At 42.8% G+C, this 24662-nt stretch overlaps 1 protein-coding gene across 1 annotated transcript in view; it reads right to left on the bottom strand.

The window, feature by feature from the left end:
• The window catches only part of LOC130188527 (voltage-dependent T-type calcium channel subunit alpha-1I-like), a 95018-nt gene that overhangs the window by 10697 nt on the left and 59659 nt on the right, over positions 1–24662 (bottom strand). The window contains exons 9-29 of the mRNA XM_056406923.1: positions 24510–24627; positions 24262–24417; positions 23230–23320; positions 22256–22410; positions 21295–22044; positions 20677–20777; positions 19596–19719; positions 19329–19397; positions 17493–17671; positions 17186–17312; positions 16700–16825; positions 16500–16589; positions 16171–16363; positions 15312–15463; positions 14269–14378; positions 11401–11534; positions 11044–11114; positions 7112–7190; positions 5789–5910; positions 3832–4275; positions 432–581 (exon numbers count right to left, since the gene is read on the bottom strand). Of these exons, the coding sequence (XP_056262898.1) occupies positions 432–581; positions 3832–4275; positions 5789–5910; positions 7112–7190; positions 11044–11114; positions 11401–11534; positions 14269–14378; positions 15312–15463; positions 16171–16363; positions 16500–16589; positions 16700–16825; positions 17186–17312; positions 17493–17671; positions 19329–19397; positions 19596–19719; positions 20677–20777; positions 21295–22044; positions 22256–22410; positions 23230–23320; positions 24262–24417; positions 24510–24627 (3541 nt within the window). The remainder of the gene's footprint in view (positions 1–431; positions 582–3831; positions 4276–5788; positions 5911–7111; positions 7191–11043; positions 11115–11400; positions 11535–14268; positions 14379–15311; positions 15464–16170; positions 16364–16499; positions 16590–16699; positions 16826–17185; positions 17313–17492; positions 17672–19328; positions 19398–19595; positions 19720–20676; positions 20778–21294; positions 22045–22255; positions 22411–23229; positions 23321–24261; positions 24418–24509; positions 24628–24662) is intronic.

Here is a 24662-nt window from a genome sequence, read left to right as displayed (position 1 = left end):
TCCATGTCGAGCAACATGTTTGCTTAAGGGCTAATAGTAAAGTTGTCATAAATCATTTGATATTCTGAGGTGATTCTGAGGTATTCTGAGTATTATTAGTATGATTAATAAACAGACAGTGATTCCGACATGTTTGATAAATACTGGCCAGCAGATTTCGTCCGGTGAAGCTCAGTGGGTAAAGCCTGCTGCTAAAAGTGATGTCAAACATATATGCATCTATTAATGTTAAGAGTCGAGAGTTGAGAGTCGTGTCAGACAATTGTTTATCCCAAAAAATTGATGCCATCTATTTCTCTTGTTAATTTAAACCACAAGGATGAATTTAATATCTCGGGCTATTGCCCTCATCAGGTGTATAAGGGTGTGTGTGTTTGAGTTTGTTTTGCGTGCGTGTGTGTGTATATATGCATGTGTGTTCATGGCGGTACCTCTTGTGGATGACCCTTGCAATCCCTGCAGATGGTTGGGGGAGAAGAATAGTGGTGGAAGACAGAACCGGAGAGGTTGTCGATCATCAGCATCTCCCCCTCCAGTGTATCCTTGATCAGAAGAGATACGCTGTCCAGCCATTGGCTCTCCTGGAACACATTCACACACACACAGACACACACAGACACACACACACAGACGTACGAATAGACACACACACACAAGACGCAGGCCAGCAGACCAGTATTGCACGCAGGTGCAAACATGTGCACATGCGGACATGCGAGGACAAAGAACACGCAGGGAAATGCATACACCACAGTGAGGGTTATAAGAAGGCCAGTGTGCACACACAGGTATGCTTTTATACGTAATGTACTCACACACACACACACCTGTACACAGTCACCCACATCCATGTAGATTGAACACTACTTGAGCCTGTATTTCTAAAATCCTCCCACAAAAGTAAAAGAAAAGCATCTCAAACTCTTTCCCCGGGTCGGAGGTCATGGACAAATAAACCAGAACAAATCCCCCTCTCGTACTTTGTTGGCCGTTAGGGCGAAACACGGCTCACTTTTGGTAAAAGGCTCCTCAATAATATGACTCCAAACTCTCATTAGCCAAGTAACACATCATTTGACTGTCAAAGCCTTGAGCACTGAGTGCTGATGATATATCACCTCAATTAAACTAGTCAATACCTTGTTGAAACCATTTACGGTTTAAGCATTTGCTTTGTGCTCTGGGTGTTATTAGGTTTAAAGCGATTCAGACTGGATCCGTCAGGGCTCTTTCTGTGACTTAAATGATCCCTCCTTGCTTGAATCTCATCTGCCAGATTGTTTTTTCCCAGAAACCAATCTGGCAACAAATGGAAACTACTTTAAAAATGATTTCTGTGTTTCTTGGCAGGTCACTGTATTTCACAATGAATTAGATGCATTGTGCCTGACTGTGGGGCATTAATAATGGCCAAAATAACTATATTATATCAGCAAATACATCAGCAAAAGGTACTGTGAAACAAGGCCACTCCTCTTCAATCCCCACACAAGCCTATTTTCAGAACATACATATTCCTACAGCAATGCTTATCGGACTACACTTAGATATCTTATGCAAACACACATTTCTGACTCAAACTGTTGGATTACAATCACTCATGGCTCATGTTTTGAAAATGAGGAGGCAACAGATTCAAGAGAGAGGTTACTGTGCGCCCTGCATTATAAATACACCTCAACATGCTGGTTTATGAAACAGTATTTTAGTGTCGCATTTTGGCCCGCAGACAAATCGGCAGGAACGCTGACTCTGCCATATCCAGCTCTCTCAATACATGTAGGTGTAAAAAACAACAGCAGACAGTCCCAAGATAATACATTCTGTGTAGGTGGAGAGCCTGATATCCCAAAATGATTTTTGATTGACTGTAGTGGCCTCCATTAATAACTGTATTAGTGGGCAACAATGAGGCCCGTCTACTGGGAATGGAAGTTGAGGTTGAGAGAGAGAGAGAGAGAGAGAGAGAGATGAAATTAATTACTGCGTCTATCTGACTGTCACTGGCTCAGCTATTATCTCTCCTCTCTCCCTCTGTGTGTCAACTTCCTTCACTCTCGCCTCGAGTCCCCGTGCAATATTTTCCGTCTGTTTCCCTCTCGACTCAAACATTACTCTCATGGTGTGTCTTATGGTCCATTCTAGAATGTACTAGTTGTAGCTGCCATCTTTCTGGAGCTCTTGATTTCTGCACGTGTCATCAAGACTCATCCCATCTGTCGGCCGTCTTTGACGATACAAACATTTTACAGTTTGGACGGCGAAAGAAATTTGAGCTTCTGATAACATTGTGACAATATGTGGAGATTCACCACATTTTAAAGCACCAGAGGAGGAAATGTGACAGTGTTTTGGGTTCACAAGAACCTTTTTACACACACAAACCAACCCCTGTGCTCTGAGCATCGGTATGCCAGATCCCACTTGAGAGACTGAGAATGAGATAGAGAGAGAGAGAGAGAGAGAGAGAGAGAGAGGGGGAGGATGATGCCAGTCTGTTCTTCCTGGTCTGCATTAAGTTTCTTTGTCATGCTGAGCTAAAAATGACTCCGTACAGCCAACTTTAGCTCCACAAAGGTGAGAGAGACTCTTCGTGGCAGCCGATGAGTCATCTTTATATGTGTTTCTGCCCGGATATCTCAGAATATCTTTAGCCATTTCATAATGGAAGCGTGCGTCTCTGCTGTCAGACTGCGAGTACAAATGAGAGACCATCTACTCTCTCTCACACACACACACCGATGTGAAATGATCATCTCACAAATGTAACCTGTGCATGCGTGTGTGTGCAAACCCTCGTGGTCAATGTGAGCACCGACAGGTTAGCGAAGCCTAAATGTAAACTTCATTGAGAAAGCTGTTAAAGTTGTTCTTCTCTCCGTGCTGTCAACACGGGGCGCCACACAAACAAAAACATACTTAGAATTCAAATATACAGCCTCGCCTCGACTTTCATCTGCTTAATATCACTTAAGTAGTTGCACTTATGCCTCTAATTCCAGCCTAATGTTTTCACATTCAGGATCATTGATTTCTTAGCATTAAGGCACAGTTTAGCCACAGCTAAGTGTCTCTTTCCTTTCATCTGGCTTTTCTTTTTATTCCCTCTCGATGTGTAAATGTTTAACCTTCCTTGTCCCCTCCTTCTCACATAATGTGTAAAAGAAAATGAACAAAAGTACAAACCAATTATAAAAATAATTGAGTAAAATGCCTGAGTTATCACGCCATGTGGCTGTCAGTCAATTTTACAAAAGGAAACCAAGCAGTGATCCCCACTCTCCCAGAAATGACTGCCATATCATGTACCATGTTTGTATTCCTCGAGTTTGTGAATGAAATATGTAATTTTCTATGCGTGAACTAATTTATAGATATTGTGTTAATTGAAGCAAACTGACAGGCAGCCAGAGAAACGACACTGACTCCTCAAATGTAGAGATGTGTGTGTTACGTTTTACGTCCTCGCTATGGGCACACTTAAAATTATTAGGCAATTAATACAGCAATTTATACACGTTTATAAATGTTTAAAAGCTGGTCTATAATGCAGTAGAGAAAATCTGCAATGCATCACGACAAAAAAATAATATTAGAAATGGAACTAAATTCCTGAAACAGAAGTTTGTGTGGCTGAAACCGCCGACAACAAAAAGGCCTATAAGCCTGGTCCCACCCTGTGTATGGGCTCGACACATCCAGACTAGCAGATGCACACATATATACAAAATAGGATCGTTACACTATCACTTAACAAACATAATAATTTTAACCCCATCTCACACTCTCACACATGCACACACACACACACACACACATATACACACTCACTTGTGCAGGTGAGTACTGAGTTTGGCTGGAGTCACAGGAGCTGTACGCTCCCGAGTGTGCACTGCCTGCTGAATGAAGCATCCTCCTCACTCCTTCTCCCCTCTCTCCACATCCTCTGTCATGGCCCCCCGCTGTGCCTCCAGGTCCAGCAGGGGCCAGTCCTTTGTCCCCCCTCCCGCCCCCACAGCCGGGGGCGCCCATGCAACAGAGGGTGCCCTGGGCCAGCTCCAGCTCAATTTCTGCATCCATCTCCGCCTCCTCTTGGGCCTCCTTGTTGGAGTCGTCCAGGTGCTTCATCAGCACGGCCACCACCACATTGATGAGCACGAACTGGGCGGTGAGCACGAAGGAGACAAAGTACATGGGCGAAATAAACTGAAGGATCGGGTTGCAGCCATAGTCCACATCAGTGCCGTGGTCCGGTGGGCACTCCCTCAACGTGTCCTGTTGTCACAAAGCAAGAGGAGGAGGAGGAGGAAAGAGGTCAGGACAGGGCTGGAAGGAGCAGAGGAAGAAGGTCCATGGAAAAGGGGGCCGGTCCAAGAGACGACACAGATAAGCTATAAGCAGTCAAACAGTTTTTGGATAAGGCTTCCGGAAGTGGAAACAACTATATGAAATTTAATACAGCAGCCCTGGTAGAACTTATAATTAAATACATTTAACATTGCTAAAGCAACCACAACAAAAATACTTATCTTGACAACTGATAGTGGCAAAAATGGCGAAAAGTCAAGATCTAAATGTAATCCTGCAATGATGTGAGCTCAGCCACTACTCAACGGAAATTGGTATTCATATAAAAAATGTTTAAAGGTAATGGAATGCATCGAGCTCTTGTTAACATGGCTCTTTGTATTCATGACAACTTGTATAACCATCATACACTTAATTGTTTTGCTTCTACTCAGAACAACAGGAGGCTATTCCCCCTCTATTATCCTCGTGGTTTTCCACTCTGGTTAACATGCACTCAGCGGAACTCAGTCAGAGCAGAACCAAAGTGACAAGTGTGTTCTGGAGGAAGTACACATATCTCACCAAGGCTGTGACCACACATACTAATTTTAGCCCTCTGAGCTGAAGCTGGTCTTTTCTACCTAATTTGGCATGGCATTTACACACTTTGCTCCTTCACACACCGTTTCTTTTTTTTATGCCGTTACTCATTTTCCAACTTAACATAATTTAGTCCGTTCTTCTTCCAAATCTCCATTTGCTCTCCCTCATGCTGCTACCTTCCCCCTGTTTTCATGTTTTCCCCCGATAGTTTACTCTGGAGAGGACAGAAATCCTAATAAGTGGTTATATTAACCCCGTTCTCATCTTCTTGAAGTCCCTCTTATTACAGTCCTATGATGCCTCCTCTCTCCTCACCTGCCTTCCTCTCCCTGTCGTCATTGCACGACTGGTTATCACTCTGACTCCCCTGCTTCTTACTCATCCAAAGTAGATCTACCTGTCTCTCAGCCGAGGTAGTAATTTGACAACTAAAATGACAGAGATTTACTCTGAGATGTTGGATCTGTGGCCCGCTCATTTGCTTCATGGCCTTCTACCATCAACACTCCCCGTATCCAGCGTGTGCTTAATGGCCCTCGCCTGACAGCGCCTGACAGCGCCTGGCACCAGCATAATCGCTTTTCCCCTCACAGCCCGCGGTGTGCGTAGGCGTGGTGATAGGTGCTGGTGGGAGTAGATGTGTGTACAGGGTAAATTGGTATTTGTGTGTGTGTGTGTGTGCAATGAGGCACAGTCACTCCCCTGCCTATCAGAAAATAAATGTGTTCCGGGTGCTGAGGAAGCACATTTCCTGTTTATCAGAGTATCACTCGAGAGGAAGATAGGATGGAGAAGAGCTATAGAGGAGTTTTTCTCTTCTCAGAGCACCCCTTCATTGATTTCTCCAGCTCTTTGTGTTTCAGTTGTTCCTCCTCTTAAAAGCACACGGGTTTACCTTCATGATGCCATTCCAGTTGTCGCCCGTGGAGACTTGAAAAAGCGTTAGGAAGGCCATGCCAAAGTTTTCAAAGGTCGCGTGACGACTCATACCCTCACACGGGTAGTCTTCATTGCAAACTGAGGATGTGAGTGAGATGGGTGGATGGTCGGAGGGAGAAAAGACATTATCGGGGAGGGTGAAGAGAAAATGGAACAGGAAGGGGGCATGGACAGGAGAAGAAGAAGAGACTTATGACTCAACACTTAAAGATGTCATTGCTCCATAAAACTGCAGAGGCATGCGCCATTTCTGTCACTAAGCTGCCTGGATGACTGTCTAAACAAGTCAGCCTGTTATCAAATCAGTAGCAATGTGACCGAACACTTTATTTGTCTTTGAGTTTATATCCCAAGATAATCTCTGGAATGGCCTCAAGAATCAAGAAAGCGACACTCGCATTTGCCACTAATCCTTTTTCTGCCAAGCTCCAATGGGAAGCAACGTAGCCTCGGGCTTTAGCCGCGGCACACAAGGGGAATGTGACAGTTCAGAGGAAATATCTTCCAACTTCAATGTGGATATCTTAGGACAGGACTTATGTTTCAGAATATTGGAGAGTGGGTTGATTCCCTAATGGCTGTCTGACTGCAGGGGAGATAACTGATGAAAAGGAATAAAGGATGGAGAGGAAATAAGGAGTTTTTCATAATAAAGTTCATTCAAGTCCTCTAGCTTGTATGTGCACAGTTGAGTTAGTCAAAATGAGTGAACCAAAAGTGAAAGACACAATTCTATTTTCACACTGGGTCAGACATTGACATCCGTACATTTGAATCTCCTTACACCTATAGTGAGGATGTATGGACGATGTGTTATTCTAGAGCATAATCCATTCATGTTAACATTACCACCTTCTGATGAAATAATTATTCTAATGTGAATAGGTCTATGTACAGAACAACATATATAAAATTGCATATTTTGGTACATATCAAAACATTCATGTTTCTCAAAAGTTTAACACATCTAGTGTGAAAAGAAAATCTGTCCAAAACTCAAAAAACCTATTATTAACTACAAGATTCTTGTGCAGATAATTTCCCTTTATCAAAATCCCACAGAAATATAGAGGTATGGCTTCACATATCACCTTTTGTTTGACATTTATCCACAATAAATATTTAATACACAAGTGTCAATCGATGCCATTTTGTCTTTATTGTAACTAAACTAATACATCAAAGCCTTGTTTTTTTGAAGTCTTCAGATTACTTAAATTATTATTATTTAATTATTACCGAATATCACAGATAATCCGTTGTAGCATTGCGCACTTACCAAGTTCTCCAAATAGCTCTACTCCTAAGGCGGCGTAGATGAAAAACAGCAGCATGAAGAGCAGGCCCAGGTTACCCACCTGCACACACACACACACACACACACACATACGCACACACATCTTACCAAAATGTGCAACAACAAAGTGCCACCGTAACAGTATAATAACTCTGGTTGTGATATGTATTCAATATCAAATGCCCAAGACTGCAAGTTCTTTATGAGTGAACAGCAGTCACAAGCAGTCATTGCTCCTCGTGGGACCTGAGATAAATCAGCTGTAGGTTTGCTTATCTGAATGTAATACAACCACATCTTAAATTGCTACTCAAGGGCATATTGTTAAACACCGTTATTGAACACACCAGGAAGCAGGAAATCAACTCAAGGTGTAAAGGTTGAGCATTAGAATGTCCCATAGTGTTCCTGTCTGTCAGAATGCTCCCATACCCGGCGTCGTTCTACAAACCACGGCACACTTTCCTCTGAGACTTCGATACGACTGAAGCCCTGATGCGGTTTGGGACCCGGCTCAGCTCCACTGCCAAACCGCCAAGTGTTACCACGACTTAATGGTGATGATGTTTCACAGGAAACTCTCAGGGCAAAATCTAATCCCATTACAGGGACACGAAATCCAGTCCCCTATTTACTGTCTTGAACACTCAGCCGGGAACGAGGAGATGCACTGACAAATAGTTACTATAATTATACGCCGTGTGTTCGACGGAGAGGTTTAGATCTCTCCACCTGTTCTTCAGAGGAAAGATATTCTAAATCTGGTGTTTACTTTGTAGCATTGGGCCTAATAATGCATGAATATTATGGCTATGACAAAGCTTATTCTAACGAGATTGCACCGTAGGCTGCATTACAAATAACTGTTTTAAAAAAAAGTTGTTGAGATACTTGCAGCAACGTTCTTTGGGGCGATAATGATGCCTAGTTATAGAAGAACAATCATGGTGAGCTTTGCTAATTATGCCTGGGTTGGAGAGAAAGATCTCAGCAAATAGGAGCCAAACAAATGTCAAACAAATGCGATTGGATTTAGATTTTAGAGTCATGCATTTTGAGCAAAATACGGAATTAGCATACATTAGAAAATTATATAGATGTACGTATATACATATATATCATCTTATATATAAGAGTATATATATATATATATGTGTATACTCTTATGTATATATCTCTTGTACTCAATGTTTAAAATCTTTGCTTATGTGTCTTCTAACCATTAACATTCGCTCCAATGATAATTTATAGGAGGAAACCTGCAAATACAATTCACAGACATAGCCCTGTATGATTCACCTGGTCAACTCTACACTTAATCAAGTAGCTGCAGATGGTGGTAAAAAATAACAAAATATCTGCAGGCATAGAACACAACAGAAGTGTTTAATGTTGTCTAAAAATCGAAATTTTCAAGTTTACTTTTGATACGGACAAATATGCCCCATTACTCGAAGCACAGCCCGACGAGTCCCTTAGGTCTGAAAGTAATGGAGGTGATTGCCAAACAACCTTTTGTTTGGAGTGCTGTAATAATTCTAAATGTGACTGTCCTGGGGTTCGCCTCAAGTACATGTCCAAGTTAGTGATATCCTGCATGGTGTACTTAACAAGCTGTGCTTCATAATGGCTTCATAATGGGATCCAGGATGGGGATGAATGCATTTTTAAGAAGTTTTCTCTGCAGATGTATATAATAATAAGTTACGCTATAAAGGATTAAATAATCATGAGCTGCGGCTGTATATACTAATAGGTTACACGACACATGATGGCAATAAATAAGAGCTGCAGATGTATAATAATAAGTTACCACATACAGGATTACATTATAAACAAGAGCTGACGATATTACATCATAACTTTCACCATAAGGATGAAAATAAACACAAGCGTAACCATTTGTATGAGATTGGCACATGGTGTTTGTGTCCACACACTTTGTTCTAAATATCTAAAGCTAAATAAAAAATGGCTTCACAGGAAACGGCTCCGACGCAATCCCAAGCACATTCCATGTGGGGTCCACATCTGCCAGCGGCTATTCTGGAGGTTTCTCAGCCAATCCCACAGAAGAGATAAAACAACTGGCTCGACTTTAGTACCAAAATGATACAGGCTATTAGTGTGATTGAACGGTGGGTTGCAGCCATTTTGCATTGGTCGGGCAGGAGAGGATAATGGAGGACGCTTGTGGGTAAAATTACTTTATCTTACTGTGTCTTTGTGAAACCACGCCATGAAAATGCGTTTCCTCTCAACGTGGTAATGAGCTATGAGGTTTACTTACCCATTTAGTCTAAATGTATGGATCTCTCATTACGTCGCTGTGTCCCGTCACAGCCTATTGAATAAATAAACTTGTTGCATTCACTGCATGTAAAATATTCTAGCAGACATCGGTCCCTGCGCGCCATGATGCCATCATTCATATTTCTTGCCTTCTTAAACCAATATCAGTGTGTATATATATATATATATATGTATATTGCGTGCTCCTATTTGTCTGCATCCTGAAGCCTTTGTTGAAATGTGGATACTGCCTTCAATATCCAATGTGATGTAATAATGGCAGCCTGCCATTTCATTTCCACAGTTAAATATAACGTAATATCACCTCAGTTCTCTCCTGCCAGGTGTAACGCCCTGTCAGTGCCTACATATGCACGCACACCCTCATACAGAGAGCGGCCTCCAGGACATGTTTAATTAGCCTGCGTTTTAATTACCTTCCCTGGTGCCCTTGGGATAGGGCAAAGGGCTCAGTGTTAACGAGAGGGGGATCAATAGAAAAGAGAGACAACGAATATGCTCCTCTTCACCTCTGCTTGCCCTCCTTTCTTCACACCACCTGTTTCCCTTAGTTTTCTCCATCGTACTGTTGATGGTGAATGGGTCGTACTGTCCCTGCAGGTACACAATCCAGACTGGATTCCTGTGTACCGTCTCTACACCTAACATGTCTGTTATTTAAAGAAAGAAAGTTTTACATGATGGGAAATACGCACGTTCGCTTTCTTTCCCTATCTCACCTCTGGAGATGAACTCTTAAACAAAGGAGATATAACCTGTTGTGACTTTTAGAAGTGCTCAAAGGCACATTTGGTGAACTGTTTCCAACTGTTGTCAGTCTTGATGCTAAGCTAAGCTAATCAGCGACATAGTTTATACATACACAAGATAAGATAATCCTTTATTCGTCCCGCAGTGAGGACATTTACCGTGAGAGGGATCTTCTCAACTGTGTCCAAAAAAGTCAAATTATTGCTTTAGGTTTTTGCAGGTATAATAACGAGACTGCCAACGTTACAATTAAAACGATAGGAGCTTCAGACAAACACCATTTCATTATTAATCAAATAAGGAATTGTTAATTGATTAATAAACACTGGGACACTGATGAAGAAATTATTTGTAGTTCGCACATGAAAACCACACAAAAATTGAACAAGATACATTCGTTGTTATTTCCTATTTGATTTCTTACCCAAACGATTATGCTACAAAGCAAACGGACACTAAAGCCAGTCGGTATAAATAGTGAGAAAATATGTATTCTGCTATTTTCCTGAGCTTTGAACTTTTAGTGGATAGATTTTGACTCTGGGACGGCCTAGAAACGGATTGACTCCAAATGAACTGCAGACTGGTTTTAAGAAGCCCTCCTTTTGTAGCACACTGTGGTCGCAGTGGGAGTACGGGAACTCTCCATGGTACTGAGAGTGAAAACGAGACAACACCTGTGTGTGTTAAGAATGAATCTATTTGAGTTGCCTACAGGCCAATAGAGAAAGGCGATGAGGGGTTGGGGGGGGGGCTATTCTGTCTCCTGACTGAGACTGACCAACTTAGTATGTGTGTGTGTGTGTGTGTGTGTGTGTGTGTGTGTGCGTGTGTTTGTTTGTAGACTGTACCTGAGGCAGGGCTTGGACCACTGTATCCAGCAGGGCTCTCATCCCTGTCGCCATCTTCAGCAGCTTCAGCACTGCGTGTGTGTGAGAGAGAGAGAGAATGAGAGAAAGAGAGAGAGACTTTAAGTGTGGCCATTTAGGGGGAAATCCCTCAGCTTCAATTACAGGTTAAATGGGAAACATTTAACTGTCAATTCTTCATTTACAACCTGTGTACCCCCCCCCCCCTCCCACACACACACACACTTTTAAGTTACAGCTAACCCACACATAAAGACCAAATAAATGTTCAATTGCACTGAAATTAGTTTGTGTGTGTTTGTGTGCATATTTCGCACATGTATATATATATATATATACCTCTTGCTATCCTCAGTACTCTCATGATCCTGATGATAGTGGGGTTGATGGGCAGCGCTGCACTGATCTCGATCTCCTCCAGGGTGATTCCCATCACTGACAGAAGCACAATGGCGAGGTCCAACTGGTTCCACCTGGTACACACACACACACACACACACATGTATAAATACACTCATGTGAAGCTGCACAAGGGCATTGCACCACAAACACACAACAACACCTGAATACACACAAATGTACTGGCATAAGACAAACATGTTGAGTAGAAGCTGTCACAGTAACAACATGTCGCTGTACGCTTTGGCTCCTACAATAATTAATACACTGAAGGCTGTGTGAAAAGTTCTCGGCCTTACTTTATGACAACGTATGTTGTAAATGATCAATTACCTTTCAACTCATTACTCAACTTGTACTCTATTTATTGCTTTTTTAATGTTTTAATGTTTTAAATTGTTTTTACATCTTGTTTTCTCTTGTGTTATGTGTTGATGCTTTCAATGCTTTTATGTGAGTCACTTTGTTGTTGAAATAGACTATAATAATCTAAATTATTATTAATATCTACACATTTTGATCAGTGATGCAACAGTGTCTCAGTTCCAAAAGCCCTTAATAGAGCCAACTTAAGGTTTAAGGGCAGATAGATGGGAGACATATATTACCAAATAAGATCAGAGTTTAAAAGTACCATAATCATTGCAACATTTAAGGAGTATTTGTAACTTATGTGACTGCATCACTTTTGAGAGGTTCCCTAGATGTTTATGTGCAATAGTTTCAGTAGGTACTGCAGTCCTCATTTATTTCTCAGACTTTTTAAAAGATAGTCATCTCTTTTTAAATCATCGAGGTGGCAAGGCACACAGAGTGCTAAAACACTTGGCGCCGCAAACTCATTTGTCACAACGCTTGCCAAACAAATGCCACTGACTATAGTTTATTAACTGCCGTCCATGACTCATTCTCCCTCTGTTCTCGCAGCCTGTGGGTTACTTCTCTTTACACATCTTTATTCAGGACGTTTCCAGCTTTTTACTGTGTGCATCGTTCTCTATTGTTGCAGCCATCCGGCCCTTTGAAACTGAGGACTTTCTTCATATTTAAAAAATAATGTTCCTTAAACACTTCATAAAAGTCATCAAAGACAATCTAGCTCACCTGATAAAAATTATTGTTATTCATCGAAAGATTGAATACAATTTGATTTGGACTTTTATATCTCACTGACAGTAAAAGGACTCGGACAAGCTTCTGTCAGAAGCTAAATGGCCTCTAATATCGAAAAGATGGATCCTTATGCTTTTCAGGTGTTTTTCTGTATATTTAAGAAAATATACTACTGTTTTTCTTCCTTCTCCAATCCAATATCCGGTTGCTCAGTTGATCAGTTATATATTTGATTTAGATAACAATGGTATGTGCAGCTAAATAGACTGAATGCAGATACAACACTTGACATTTTTTAATATTTCAATTTATAAAAAGGCCTTTTTCTTTCCAGAACGGCCACATTACTTTGAAGTCAGATTTAGAGTCTACGCATAGTATATATATATATATATATAAATAAATACATATATACATACTACGCATAGCATATACAGGGTATACTATGTACATAGTATATAGAAAAAACTTTATTTAATCGTTTCTTGTTTTTACACATTTATATTTACACTCCATGCACTACTTGTGTTAGTGTGTTGACCCGGTTGTAAAACAGGACCGAGAGCCACCCCAGTTTATAAATGCCACTCTGCGTTAAAGGACTGCTGCTCACGAATGTTACTGTCGCTACATAAAAAGTGACTAAGTGCCAGCTGATAAACATTTGATAAGTTATTTCTATATACGCCCATCTATTTCCCATTACATCATTCATTTGTCTTCCTCTTTTTTTCTCTCTTTGATCACTGCAGCATCCACTCGTATATCATCAGTTCTCTCTCTCTCTCTCGCTCTCTCTCTCTAAATGAAAATAGGCCAATAACATTAAACCACCGTCAGTGTAATAAAAGCTCCCACATCTGCCTCTGCCTTGAATTAGTCACCACATATCCCTATAAAAAAATTCCTTTGTGACAAATAAATCTATGCTCTGAGTGGATGAATGTGAGACCGCTTCCCATGGAGGTCAAACAAAGGTGAGTTTAGTAAGTTGGAGAAATAGAAAGCGGAGTAGTTTCATATGCAGAGAACAATTAGATCATTTGGTTTTGTTGAGCAGAATGATGCTGTCGATCTGTCGTTAACCAAAAGATGATTACAATGAAAAAACAAGATGACAATATTCAGTTCAAAAGCTATATTCATTGAAAGCAATTAAGTCATATATTTGTACCAGAACATGGTTAAATTAACTTAATATCAGAAAGCATCAGAGCCGGATCAAATATTTCAACACATTTCATAATCCTCTCAATTATCAAAGCTGTTATTCCCTGTTCCATTTATAATGATCAAAGCAAAAGGCAAATGTGTACAGCCACTACACTTTGAACTAAATAACTCTTTATTGTGCCGCTATTTATATCATACAATAATTCCCAAGATCACAGCATGTGCCTACAGCCCTGGTAGTTATTAGAATATTAAATGTTCACACCAAATGTCTGATTAGTGAATGAGCTGAATGGACAAAAGAATTGGGAGGTATTGTAAGTGTTGGCGATATCGGCTATTTTGGTTGTAAAGCGGATTTTGCATCTAATCCAGAGGGCATTTTATAATCATCACACAGACTGCAGGTTGACAACGTTCAGCGGTGACACTTATACGTGTGTGTGCATAATGCTACAAATAAGCACTCTCACAAAGTCATGCTGCCACACACACACACACACACACACACACACACAGTACCTCTCCTTGAAGAAGCGCCGAAAGCCGAAAGCGGTGAGTTTGAGTACCGATTCCAGCACAAACGTAGAGGTGAAGAAATAGTTGCAGTACTTCAGTGCGAGATCCAGAGACTGGAAAGAGAGAGCAAAACAATGTGTATGTGTGTGGTGTGTGTGTGTGTGTGTGTGTGTGTGTGTGTGCAATAGGATGTAGTATCAGCAGCAGGAGGAAATTGTAGAATTGAATTGTTCCCATTGTTTGTAGAATGAAACCAAACATGCCAGAGGCAAAAATGGGGCATCTTCTATTCATAGCAGCACACACACTCACACTTTAAATCCCCAAACAAACATACATCTTTAAGCCTAAATGTATTTCCAGAGTATTCAAATATTCCAAAGGTTTTAATTGCCTTAAACATCCAGCACAGTGTATCTAGCTTGGCTGCGTTCTCCTTTCATGCAGAGAGCTGTAGCGTCTCACGAGTGGGAATCTGCCAAATGTCAAGACAAACTACTGCCAACGACCTGTGATATGTATCTGATGCTTGTCAGCTTAAGACAGCGTGCTCCATTAGAAAAAGGTCAAATGGGCATCTCATCTCAAGCATAATCACTTTTGCTCTCCCTCATAAAAAATAAAAAAACACTAACAAGCGCTATCAGGCATTTAAAGTTCCCTTCCTCGCACATGAATGGACAGATACATGGACTGTTGTGCAATCACAGCTGCTTTGTATGGACTGCAGCTCCTAGCAACACACGCAACAGAACCTGGATGCAGTTTCATGGTGACAGTCGGTTGCTGCTATTTGGGGAAGGGAACACTTTAAGAGCCGTAGTCTGCTTTCGGAAAACAGCCACACATATTTCACAGACATTAATACTCTGCATTAAAACCCAACTCAAGTCGGTTTGGGTCCACATTTTGTGGAACAGGCGCTTGAGGGAAAGTCAGAGCTAGGTTGCACAAAACACTAATTCTGAACAGAAATGCAAGAATGCAAGATGCTTCCCTTCATGTGCTACCCAACTTGCATCCACAGCCTTTGCAGCTTTGCTTACATGAGGTTGATTGTAGTGCTCTAAGGACATAGTGATGACGTTGATGCAGATGATGAAGGTGATGATGAGGTCCAGGTAGTGATTTGTGCACAGTGTGTGGATCATCAGGCGTATGTTGCCGTAGCTGGCAAAGTAGGGCAGCTTCAGGGCTTCTGCGGGTAGAATACAAATATATCAATAAAGATTTCAAACGCACTCAATTTGTCTATTTGTCTCTGATGTGTTAAATAAAGTATTACATTGACCTTCAGAGATATAAAATACTTCTCACGATCTACAGTGATCGTTTAAACCTTCAGGTAAGTACAATCGTAACTTATATTCACACAAAGTGCTCATATTCCTTCTTGAAAAGTACAACAGATGACCTCCTGTGTAGCAGAGGACTTTTCCATGGAAGAGCTGCTCCACTCGGAGCGCCTAGAAGCTCTAAATCTAAGCGCTTTGATCTGGAATACCTTTCAACAGCACATTGCGGAGGACATTAGCAGTTATGACACTTGCTGTTTGTGTGTTTATTATTATTTGTCTGTCTCCATTCCCATCTCTCTTTCTTTAGACATCACACATTGTGGTGGGTCTTGATCATAGCTCTACATGCTGAGAGAAAGTGATTCTTGTGATGTGTCCTAACAACAACGGAGGTGAAGTGAGCTATTCGAGCCCTTGTATCAGGCAGTGTATTGTTACTGTCATTATATCAGTTTTTTAAATGTCATCTTTCTCACTTTGTATCCTCGTTTCACTTTATTCCTGCCTCCTCCTCCAAGTGTTCATGTGCCTCTGTTTTACCTTTTACTCTTCCATACTCCTTCTAAGCGTTCTTCGCAATTTCTCTCCTGTCATTCCTCTTTCTTACTTCTCCTCTTCTTCTCCATGCGCCGCTGACGCTTCTCCTCGCGCCTTTTGGCCTCTTCCACTTCCTGGTGCTGGCGGCACTTGTGGAAGTTCTCCACCACCACGCCAACAAACATGTTGAGGACAAAGAAGCTGACGATGAGGAGGAAGGAGATGAAATACAGCAGCATCCACGGGTTGTTGTTGGTCACCGGCTGAGGTTGAAGTGGTGATGTGATTTGATACAAGACAATATGAAAGAAGGAGGTAAGAAACAAAACAGAGATTAGAGGGAGGGAGAAAAAGATTTAGCCAGATTAAAGATGATGCCTAAAGCTTATATGCGAGTACCTGTTGGTCCACGGCCACAGCATCCAGGCCGTGATACATGATGTTTACCCAGCCGTCCTTGGAGGCCAGTACAAACAGGGACATCAGAGCCTGGACAACAGCAGGCAGAAAACAGATGAACAATGACGTCCTGTTACACATTCCCAGAACAAACATGATGCACACCAGACGTGCAGATAACACACACGTGTGACACTGACCTGCCCCAAGTTGTCAAAGTTGTACTTGTGGTGGATCCACTTATAGTTGGCTTGCAGGCAGTCAGACCTGTTCGTGATGTTTTTGATGTTGAGTCCGAAACAGTAGAAGAACTTGCCTTTAAACAGCTGTCAGTAGAAGAAGAGACCGAGCTTTTGACTACGTGTATAAAAGAGGGAATTATGCCTTTGCAAGCTCCTCTGATGAGATGAAAGAGAACTCTTGAGTGAAATAATGATCTGGTCAAAGACCCCGCCAGCTGAGAAGGTTTTACAGTGATGAAAGAAGCAGCAAGACAAGGAGATTTACTTTTGACAGACATGCATGTGTGTGTCAACGCTATTAAGAGGGAAAGGGAGGGAGAGAATTACATACTAACAAAACGAGAATCATAGTGATGGGCAGGAAACCATCTCACACAATATACTGTATTACATTATGTATGCATGCAGCGACTGTCATCCAAACGGCTGTTCTCTTTTTCTTACCTGCACCCCAAGAATGCCAAAGATGATGAAGAACGCACAACAGATGAGGACAATGTTGCCAATGGGCTTGAGGGAAGTGATGAGGGTCTCCACCACCAGCTTCAGACCGGGAGCTCTGCTAATCACCCTGAAGAGAGGAGAGGGGGGAGAGAAAAAAAAAAAGTGTAATTTTCTGTCTGCTGTTGAGTTTGTTAATAAGTTCGCAAATGTTTGCTTTTTAAAAAAAGTTTTTCCTTGTGAAGATAATACCAAAAACAAGGCACATATCTGCCGATTTTCAACACAACATGAAAATCCGTATCCATACCTGAGGGGACGCAATGTTCTGAGCAGCCGCAGTACTCTCAGAACACCCAGGATCTTGGCCCCACCCGCCATGGACACGACAATGTCAATCAAAGACACAAAAACCAGGAAGCCATCCAGAATGTTCCAGCTGCTCCGCAGGTAAGACTGTTCACCCACATACATACCCATGGAAACCACCTGGAGAGAGACACAAGCGTTGGTGAGGCAGCCTATTAAGACATGCAGTCTGTTTCTGGACCAGCTCTGTACAATAAACTGTCAAGTGTGTTGCACAACAACAACAAAAAACCAAGGTGAACCTAAAAGAACAAGCGAATGAGAGAGGAGGTACAGCCATGAAAAGTCATCAGCAACTGTAGGACAACACGCTGTTGACACTAACAAGATATTGTACACACTCAAGATCATACACAAACACACACACACACATAGATGTACATGGACACATACCAAGAGAGGGTAGAGAGCCGACATGGACTTCATACATAATATGTGTGCATTCACACATTGAGAACATTTGAAAAAACTAAACAGAACACATCCAGCAAAGTAGCACCTATGTTTAATAATGAGATACACACACACACACACACACACACACACAGTTGCAGGTGACACAGTAACACACCAGGCCACATGTAACAGTGTGTTTTCTCATCATCGCCATTGGTGCCGTGATACACTGTGTGTCACAATGCCTTTGACTTTGCTCGCAAAAACATTGTTGTGATATTATTTGATATCATCATGGTCCTCTGTGACTTCAAGAGCGATGGAAGGATGTGCATGCGTTGTAATCAAATGCACACAACTGGATTTAGGGGTTTTCGAGGCAGCAGTGGGAGCATCAGAATTCTGCAAGTGACATTTGAAACTGTTTGCCAAGTGTCTGGTAAAGCTTCAGTGGGACGTGCAAACATATCAAGGCGGTGGAAAGATTAGTGCCTGGGCAACATATGACTGTAGATCTGAATGATAAAATGTAATGTACATAACTTGACAAGTACGTATTTTTTTATATTTTAATAATTCATATCTAAACATAGTACGGGGAATAGCATTGCTTTTCCATTTAACTACAATCACTTAAACACATTTGTATAGAGAGCCACATTGTGCCCGAAGCTGGCTCATAAAAAAAAAACACTCCTGAAAAGTTCTGCAACATGCTGACCAATTCCTCAACCCTGCTGTGCTTGTTATGCGGCTGCATCTTGTACACAGCGCTCGACTCAGTGGTGGCGTCCTACGGAGATATTAATGCTACAGAAACAAGCAACACACATTATGAAGATACGCAAGGCTGAAGCAGCCAGAGACACAGAGGGGAGGCTTGTGCGGCTCGCCAGGAGGCGGACAAGTCTGTGGCTCCTTGACGGGCTGTGATTGGTTAAACATCGATTGTGGGAGTGCATAAATAGTGTCCCACTTGTGCCAAAGTCTTTTGCAGAGAATACAGAGGCAGTGGCAAAGGAAGGGAGAAAAAATAAAAAGGGATGGGGAAAGATTGGGAAATGGAAGGAAGAAAATAGACTGATGAGAAAAGCTGATAAGGAAGCGGAAACACAAACTTAAAAAAGACACAGCCGACATCGACGAGGACTGGAAGAAGGAGAGAGTGTGGGAGAGTGCTGCAGATGGACGGCATCCAGAAAAGAAAACTAGCTGCTAATTAATGACTTTGCTTAATTGCTCTATTCTCCAAAGGAGCAGGGGCATCGCCAAGAAAGAAGGGTAAGGGAGGGGTTGGGCTGGAGGAGCACTGAAGCAAAGTCAATTCAGCCAGAGAGAGAGAGACAAACACACAAACTGCACACAGGTTGTAAAATGTTACCTTGAGTGTCATCTCGCTCACAAAGATGGCAGTGAAGATATAGTTGGAGATGGTGAGAAAGACTCTTTCCTGGACCAAACATGGGGAAGGAGAGAAAGAGTTAGACGGAAAGAAGAGATGGGACAATAAGGGGGAGTAAACTCTTACCTGCTGCACCTTTAAGATAATGCACGTTCATTAGTTTGTTTTGGAGAACACATGAAGCTATGACAAACAGGCTGCAGACAGGAGCTTCTCAGCACAGACTCATATTTCAGAGGAACTTACCAAGCTGCCCTGTAGTATCTTGGGCCTCTCCAGAGCGACTGTAATGCAGTTGAAGAAGATGAAGGCCAACACCACATAGTCAAACAGCTTGTGGGCTATGATGGACTGGCATATATGTCTGAATCTGGAGTAGCGGGGGAGGAGAGGAAAGAACAAGAGAGGAGAGCAGAGCAAGAATGTGTTGAAGTTGAATAAAGGAAGCAAAAAGTAGATAACAGTCTGCGCAAACACATTTCAAAGACTTTTTCCCATCCAATCAGAATGGTTGCCGAGTCTGCTGATAGTGCACGGGAGTTACATTACATGTTGGTGAATAAATAGCCTCGCTCATCCCCTGTTTACATCGCTCCTAATTCCGAACAAATTACATTAACAACACTCTCAGAAGCACCAGACTCCTGAGTACAATGCTCTGTTGGGAGGACAGAATAAAGAGATACGAGTGATACATAGAGAGAGGGAGGGGGAGAGAGAGAGAGAGACAGGACATAGAAGTAGTGAATATGCATTTCAAACCTTAACATGTGACACTGAGCACAGCCAAAACGCAATTTGATATCTTTGCCGCAGTGTTTATTGGAACAGATGAAAAGAAATAGAATGAATCCAATGGGAGAGGGATTGTGTTTTGGAACAGACACGGGGATATTTAAATGCCTTTTATTCAAACATTTCTATTCAAACTGCAGATTTCAACACATCATTGTAGAATGTAATGAATTGAATTAAATCCACCCCCCCGAGGCCTGTTGCTTGCTCTCCAACATGAAGGAAATATCAACCAGGAGGTGATCAATACTCTAATGTAGTCCTTCTCCGTGGCAGCTCGGCAACCTGCCTTTCCTATTGATGAGGTGAACAACGGAATCCGCCCACCCATCCTTGATATTGTTTTGATGAAACGGATCCTGTGGCCAGCCCATAATGTCTGTATGGAAGGCTGCAGGCGTCGGCTACAAAACAGCCCACCTTTTGCGGCAATGCAATTTTGACACGGACAATCACTGGACGCACGGTAGACAACAGATTTGATTAAAAGTGAAAAAGAAAAAAAGGGATTCGAGGCGTAAAAGTGACTCACTTGTTCTGTGGGGAGAACAGGAAGACAGACCATTCCTCTCTGCTCTCACACCATTCTGGTTTGTACGCATCTAACATCTTCTCGATGCGGAAGCACAAGCTCTGCAACACACATATCAACACACATCATGGCATGCGCCCAAGCCAGCACACACACACACACAGACACACAGAGAGCCCACACACTATGCCCAAAAATAATCAGGAAACAATATGTAAATTATTTACGAAAGTAAAACTCTTCTATCGCAACAGCTCGGAGCATCCTCCAACATTACCATCTGTATAGCTCGCTCTCCCCCGCTGTCTAAATTGTCCTTACTAATTAACCTTGTTTCTCTCATACACAGACTTGTTTACAATGAAAACAATGGGACTCCCACGAGGTGCGGGCTTTATACAAACTACTTAAACATTCTACACAAGAGAGCGGGAGATTGTTGCACGTGTAACATCTTGTACTTTAACAACCAAAGCTAATGGTTTGTTCTTCTTAGATGACGATACAGACCGCCTGTCATATGGAAGTTGTATGATTACTCCACTTGCTCGCCAGGCTTTTCCTCATGCCGTTACTGTTTAGTTCCCTCCCGCCCACTCGCACTAAATAGTAACTTACATATTCAATGTCATCGTCCAGGTCCTCCCGGTCCTTGCTGCGTGTGTTAACCTGGGGGAAGACGTCGACCATCAGCTGGCTTGTGGGCATTGCCCCTCCAGCCTGCTCAGTGTGGCGTCTAGGAGGGAGCTGGAGGAGCTGAGACAGAGGAGGCTTCCCATTACAGTCTTGGTGTACCCCTCCTAGGACACCCAGAGTGTCGAGCCCACTGCCCACGCCGCCACCACCCCCTCCACCGCTAACCATACCCTCGGAGAAGCTCTTCTTCCTGTGGTGAGCATGGAGCGTCACGGGGGGCAGCGGGAGGTGTGGCAGGGGTGGAGGGTGCGGGGAACCCGGGACCTGCAGCAGGTAGGGCAGCTCCAGTGATAGGGCTCTGCGGTCCCTCCTGGGTACAAAGTGGCTCGGCAGCATCGGATGAGGAAGGTGAAGAGAGTTTGGAGCAACGGCGGGAGGAGAGAGGAGAGACTCCTCCTCATCCTGGTTAACATGATGGAGGTGGCGGCGCGGTGATGAAGAGGCACGGGGACCCCGGATACGAAGGCTTCCTCCGACTACTCCGCCAAGAGCCCCCAGGCCATAGCCATAGAAGGGCCTTGCGGAGGTGGGCGTGAAGGCGGGACTCGTGGAGGGAGACGAGGACCAGGGGCGGCATCGTCCCAGGCTGTTCCAGCTGGAACGACGGGCCCACAGGGCCTGAGGCTGGGTCGGCAGCGGGTGACCCCAGTTGTGACAACTTCGACCTGGATACTGAGAGAGAGGGAGAAGTTTGTTCCAACTGTACAAACTGTAATTCTGAGGCACACTCTAGCTCGGCTGTGGCAGTCCAGATTACACACAACAATGAACAGAATTAATCCAATGACCCCACACATCTCACTATGAGTAACATCGGTGCAGCAACATGTTGTCCTTGTCAAAGACGTTACCTCTACAATTACAGGTTTTTTTTTCCACTTACCATTGCCCTTTGCTCCAAGTTGGCCCGACCAAGAGAAATAACACTGTTCTTTCTGGAGCCGAGGGCAAAGGTCAACCTCTCTCCTGGAAACAGACCTTGGTGAAGTGCGGACAAGTCCAGGTGCCCATTTGGGGTGAGTGTAGAGATCTTTGGGTCTGTGACAAAAGGGACAAGTGGTGATGAAACGAGGGAGGAGGAGAGGGGGGGGAAACAGTTCAATAAAAAAAGGAAAGCATTAAACAAGGCCCTTCCCTCCTTCTGTTGCATAACATGGCACACTCCATCACATTACACCATAAAAGTCCTAAAACAATGTTATGGCCAGCTCCGAGAGGCAGAGGAAGGTTTCATTTACACTAAATCACTTTAGAGGAGTCAAAGAGGAGCTGGTAATGATGTAAGAGAGGAGTGTCTGGCAGGGGTTTGTCCGCTCTCTAGTATATCTTTTAGTAGAATAGGTCTCCAGGAACGATCAACTTTCTAAATGCTTTTCTTTTCAGTTAAGCTGACATTTAAAAAGGCACATTTGGGCTCAGGGGGACTGTGATCATCCCTAATGTTCTGCTGAATGCGATCCTATCCTGCACGATGCTTCTGCTGATTCCTGGAGGGTTCACTTTTGTTGTGCCTACAGAATGCAGCGGGGATGGAGACGTGACATCTGGCATGCATTATTTAAAGCTGGTACAGTTTATACTTCTGCCAGGAAAAAGATAGTTAGAAATGTTTGCTGCGAAAACATGACAACAGGCAACGGTTTTAATGCCCCAGGCTGATGGTGCTGAATAGCTGGAGGCCGAAACACACATTTCTGATGGCACCTCTTCTACCAATCAGACTGAAGGAGGCAAATATGGTCGATTATAATTCTGGGAACATTTCTGCATGTTTTCTATTCTGTTGAAATATGATTTCAGAGGTGAGATGAAAATCAATCTTTACTAAACAATAAGCTGCTGAAGGCATTTTAATACCTGAGAGATGCAGAGAGTCTTTCTGTTTATCATTCTCCTCAAAATTACAGGAAGACCTGTCATCGTCCGAGTAAGAGCGGTTCGCATCGCCCTACAGGGGAAAGAGGGTGAGAAAGAAAGAGAGGGATGGGGGGGGGGGACAGCAAGTAAGAGGAGACTTAGTGTAAGACGAAGGAAGAGTAAGGAGCAGAAAGTGACCCATTTATCGACGGTATATATACAGTTGACTTCTCATCCTTGATTTACTGACTATAAGTCTCTAGGGAATCTCTGTCTGTGTGTCCTTGGCATATCTAGAGAACCGTTCATCTGATCTCTTTTACATTTAGCGGGTGGAATCGAGGTTCCAGGGCTCTGCAGACCGAGCCGAGTACGTCACGTCAGCGGGCCGTTCACTTTTGCTGCTGGATGCTGGAAGTACTGACTGAACTCTCACTCACGTCAAGAAACACCAGGTGATAGCTTCAGCAATCAAATAATAATTGTAAAAAATATAATTGTGTAAGTTTTTTTCATACTAACTTCTAATATTATTGCAAAGATATATAAATATCTCTGTGCTCTACTTTATATAAATGCTGTAATGAAGTAAAAACAAGCGACTATAATGCCTAATTGGAACTTAATACATGCGGTGAGTTTATTTCACTGGTGTGTTTCTGACCGATGATGAATGACCAAGTACCCGCACTTGGGTGTGTTTTTTCCCCGTGTTTCTGGGTGTGACGCAACTATTGTCCAGGCAGGTGTATTGCTGAGGAGCCATGGAAGTGTCGTGTGGGTCAAGTGTGAAGTTGTTTGATGAGCGGTTATCCAGAAAGCTGCACAAAGCGGACCACAGGCCAGCCCGTTCTAAACAGGCATGTTCTGCAGGGGCCCTGCACTAGTTTCTTTTACATGTGACTGATTGCGTCACATTCTCAGCTGATAGCAAAACTAAAAACCTAAAACTACATGACATGATTACATAGCTTTTCCAATATTACATTTGGTTGTGTCTTTTGCAAAGGGCATACCATCCAACGCCCTTACCTCCGCTTGGAAACCCTCAACCAAGATGGCCACCAGTAAATTGAAGAGCACATAGTTTCCAAATGTCATAAGAGCCACAAAGTAGAGAGCAGCAAAGGGCGAGGTGGATGCCATCCCATTGTACAGCACCATGTTCCAGTCCTCCTGAGTCAGAATCTACAGGAAATACAAATACAAATAATATAGACACACCCAAATGTCTATAGAGGTAAAAAAAAAAAAAAAAGAGAAGTGTTTGTGTGTTTAACCTGAAAGACGGTGACGATGGCCCAGAGCAGAGAGTCAAAGTTCTTCCTGTCAGGCACTGTGTCTCCTGCCTCCGTCTTCAGACTGAACTTACAACCAAAGATATGCATTCCCAGGATACTGCAATAGAAGAGGAGATGTGTCAAGTAATTCAG

Source organism: Pseudoliparis swirei, chromosome 23 (assembly GCF_029220125.1).
Source record: "Pseudoliparis swirei isolate HS2019 ecotype Mariana Trench chromosome 23, NWPU_hadal_v1, whole genome shotgun sequence".
Taxonomy (NCBI): Eukaryota; Metazoa; Chordata; class Actinopteri; order Perciformes; family Liparidae; genus Pseudoliparis; species Pseudoliparis swirei.
The sequence above is the reverse complement of the archived record's forward strand: the minus strand, read 5'-3'. Positions and strand labels throughout refer to the sequence as shown.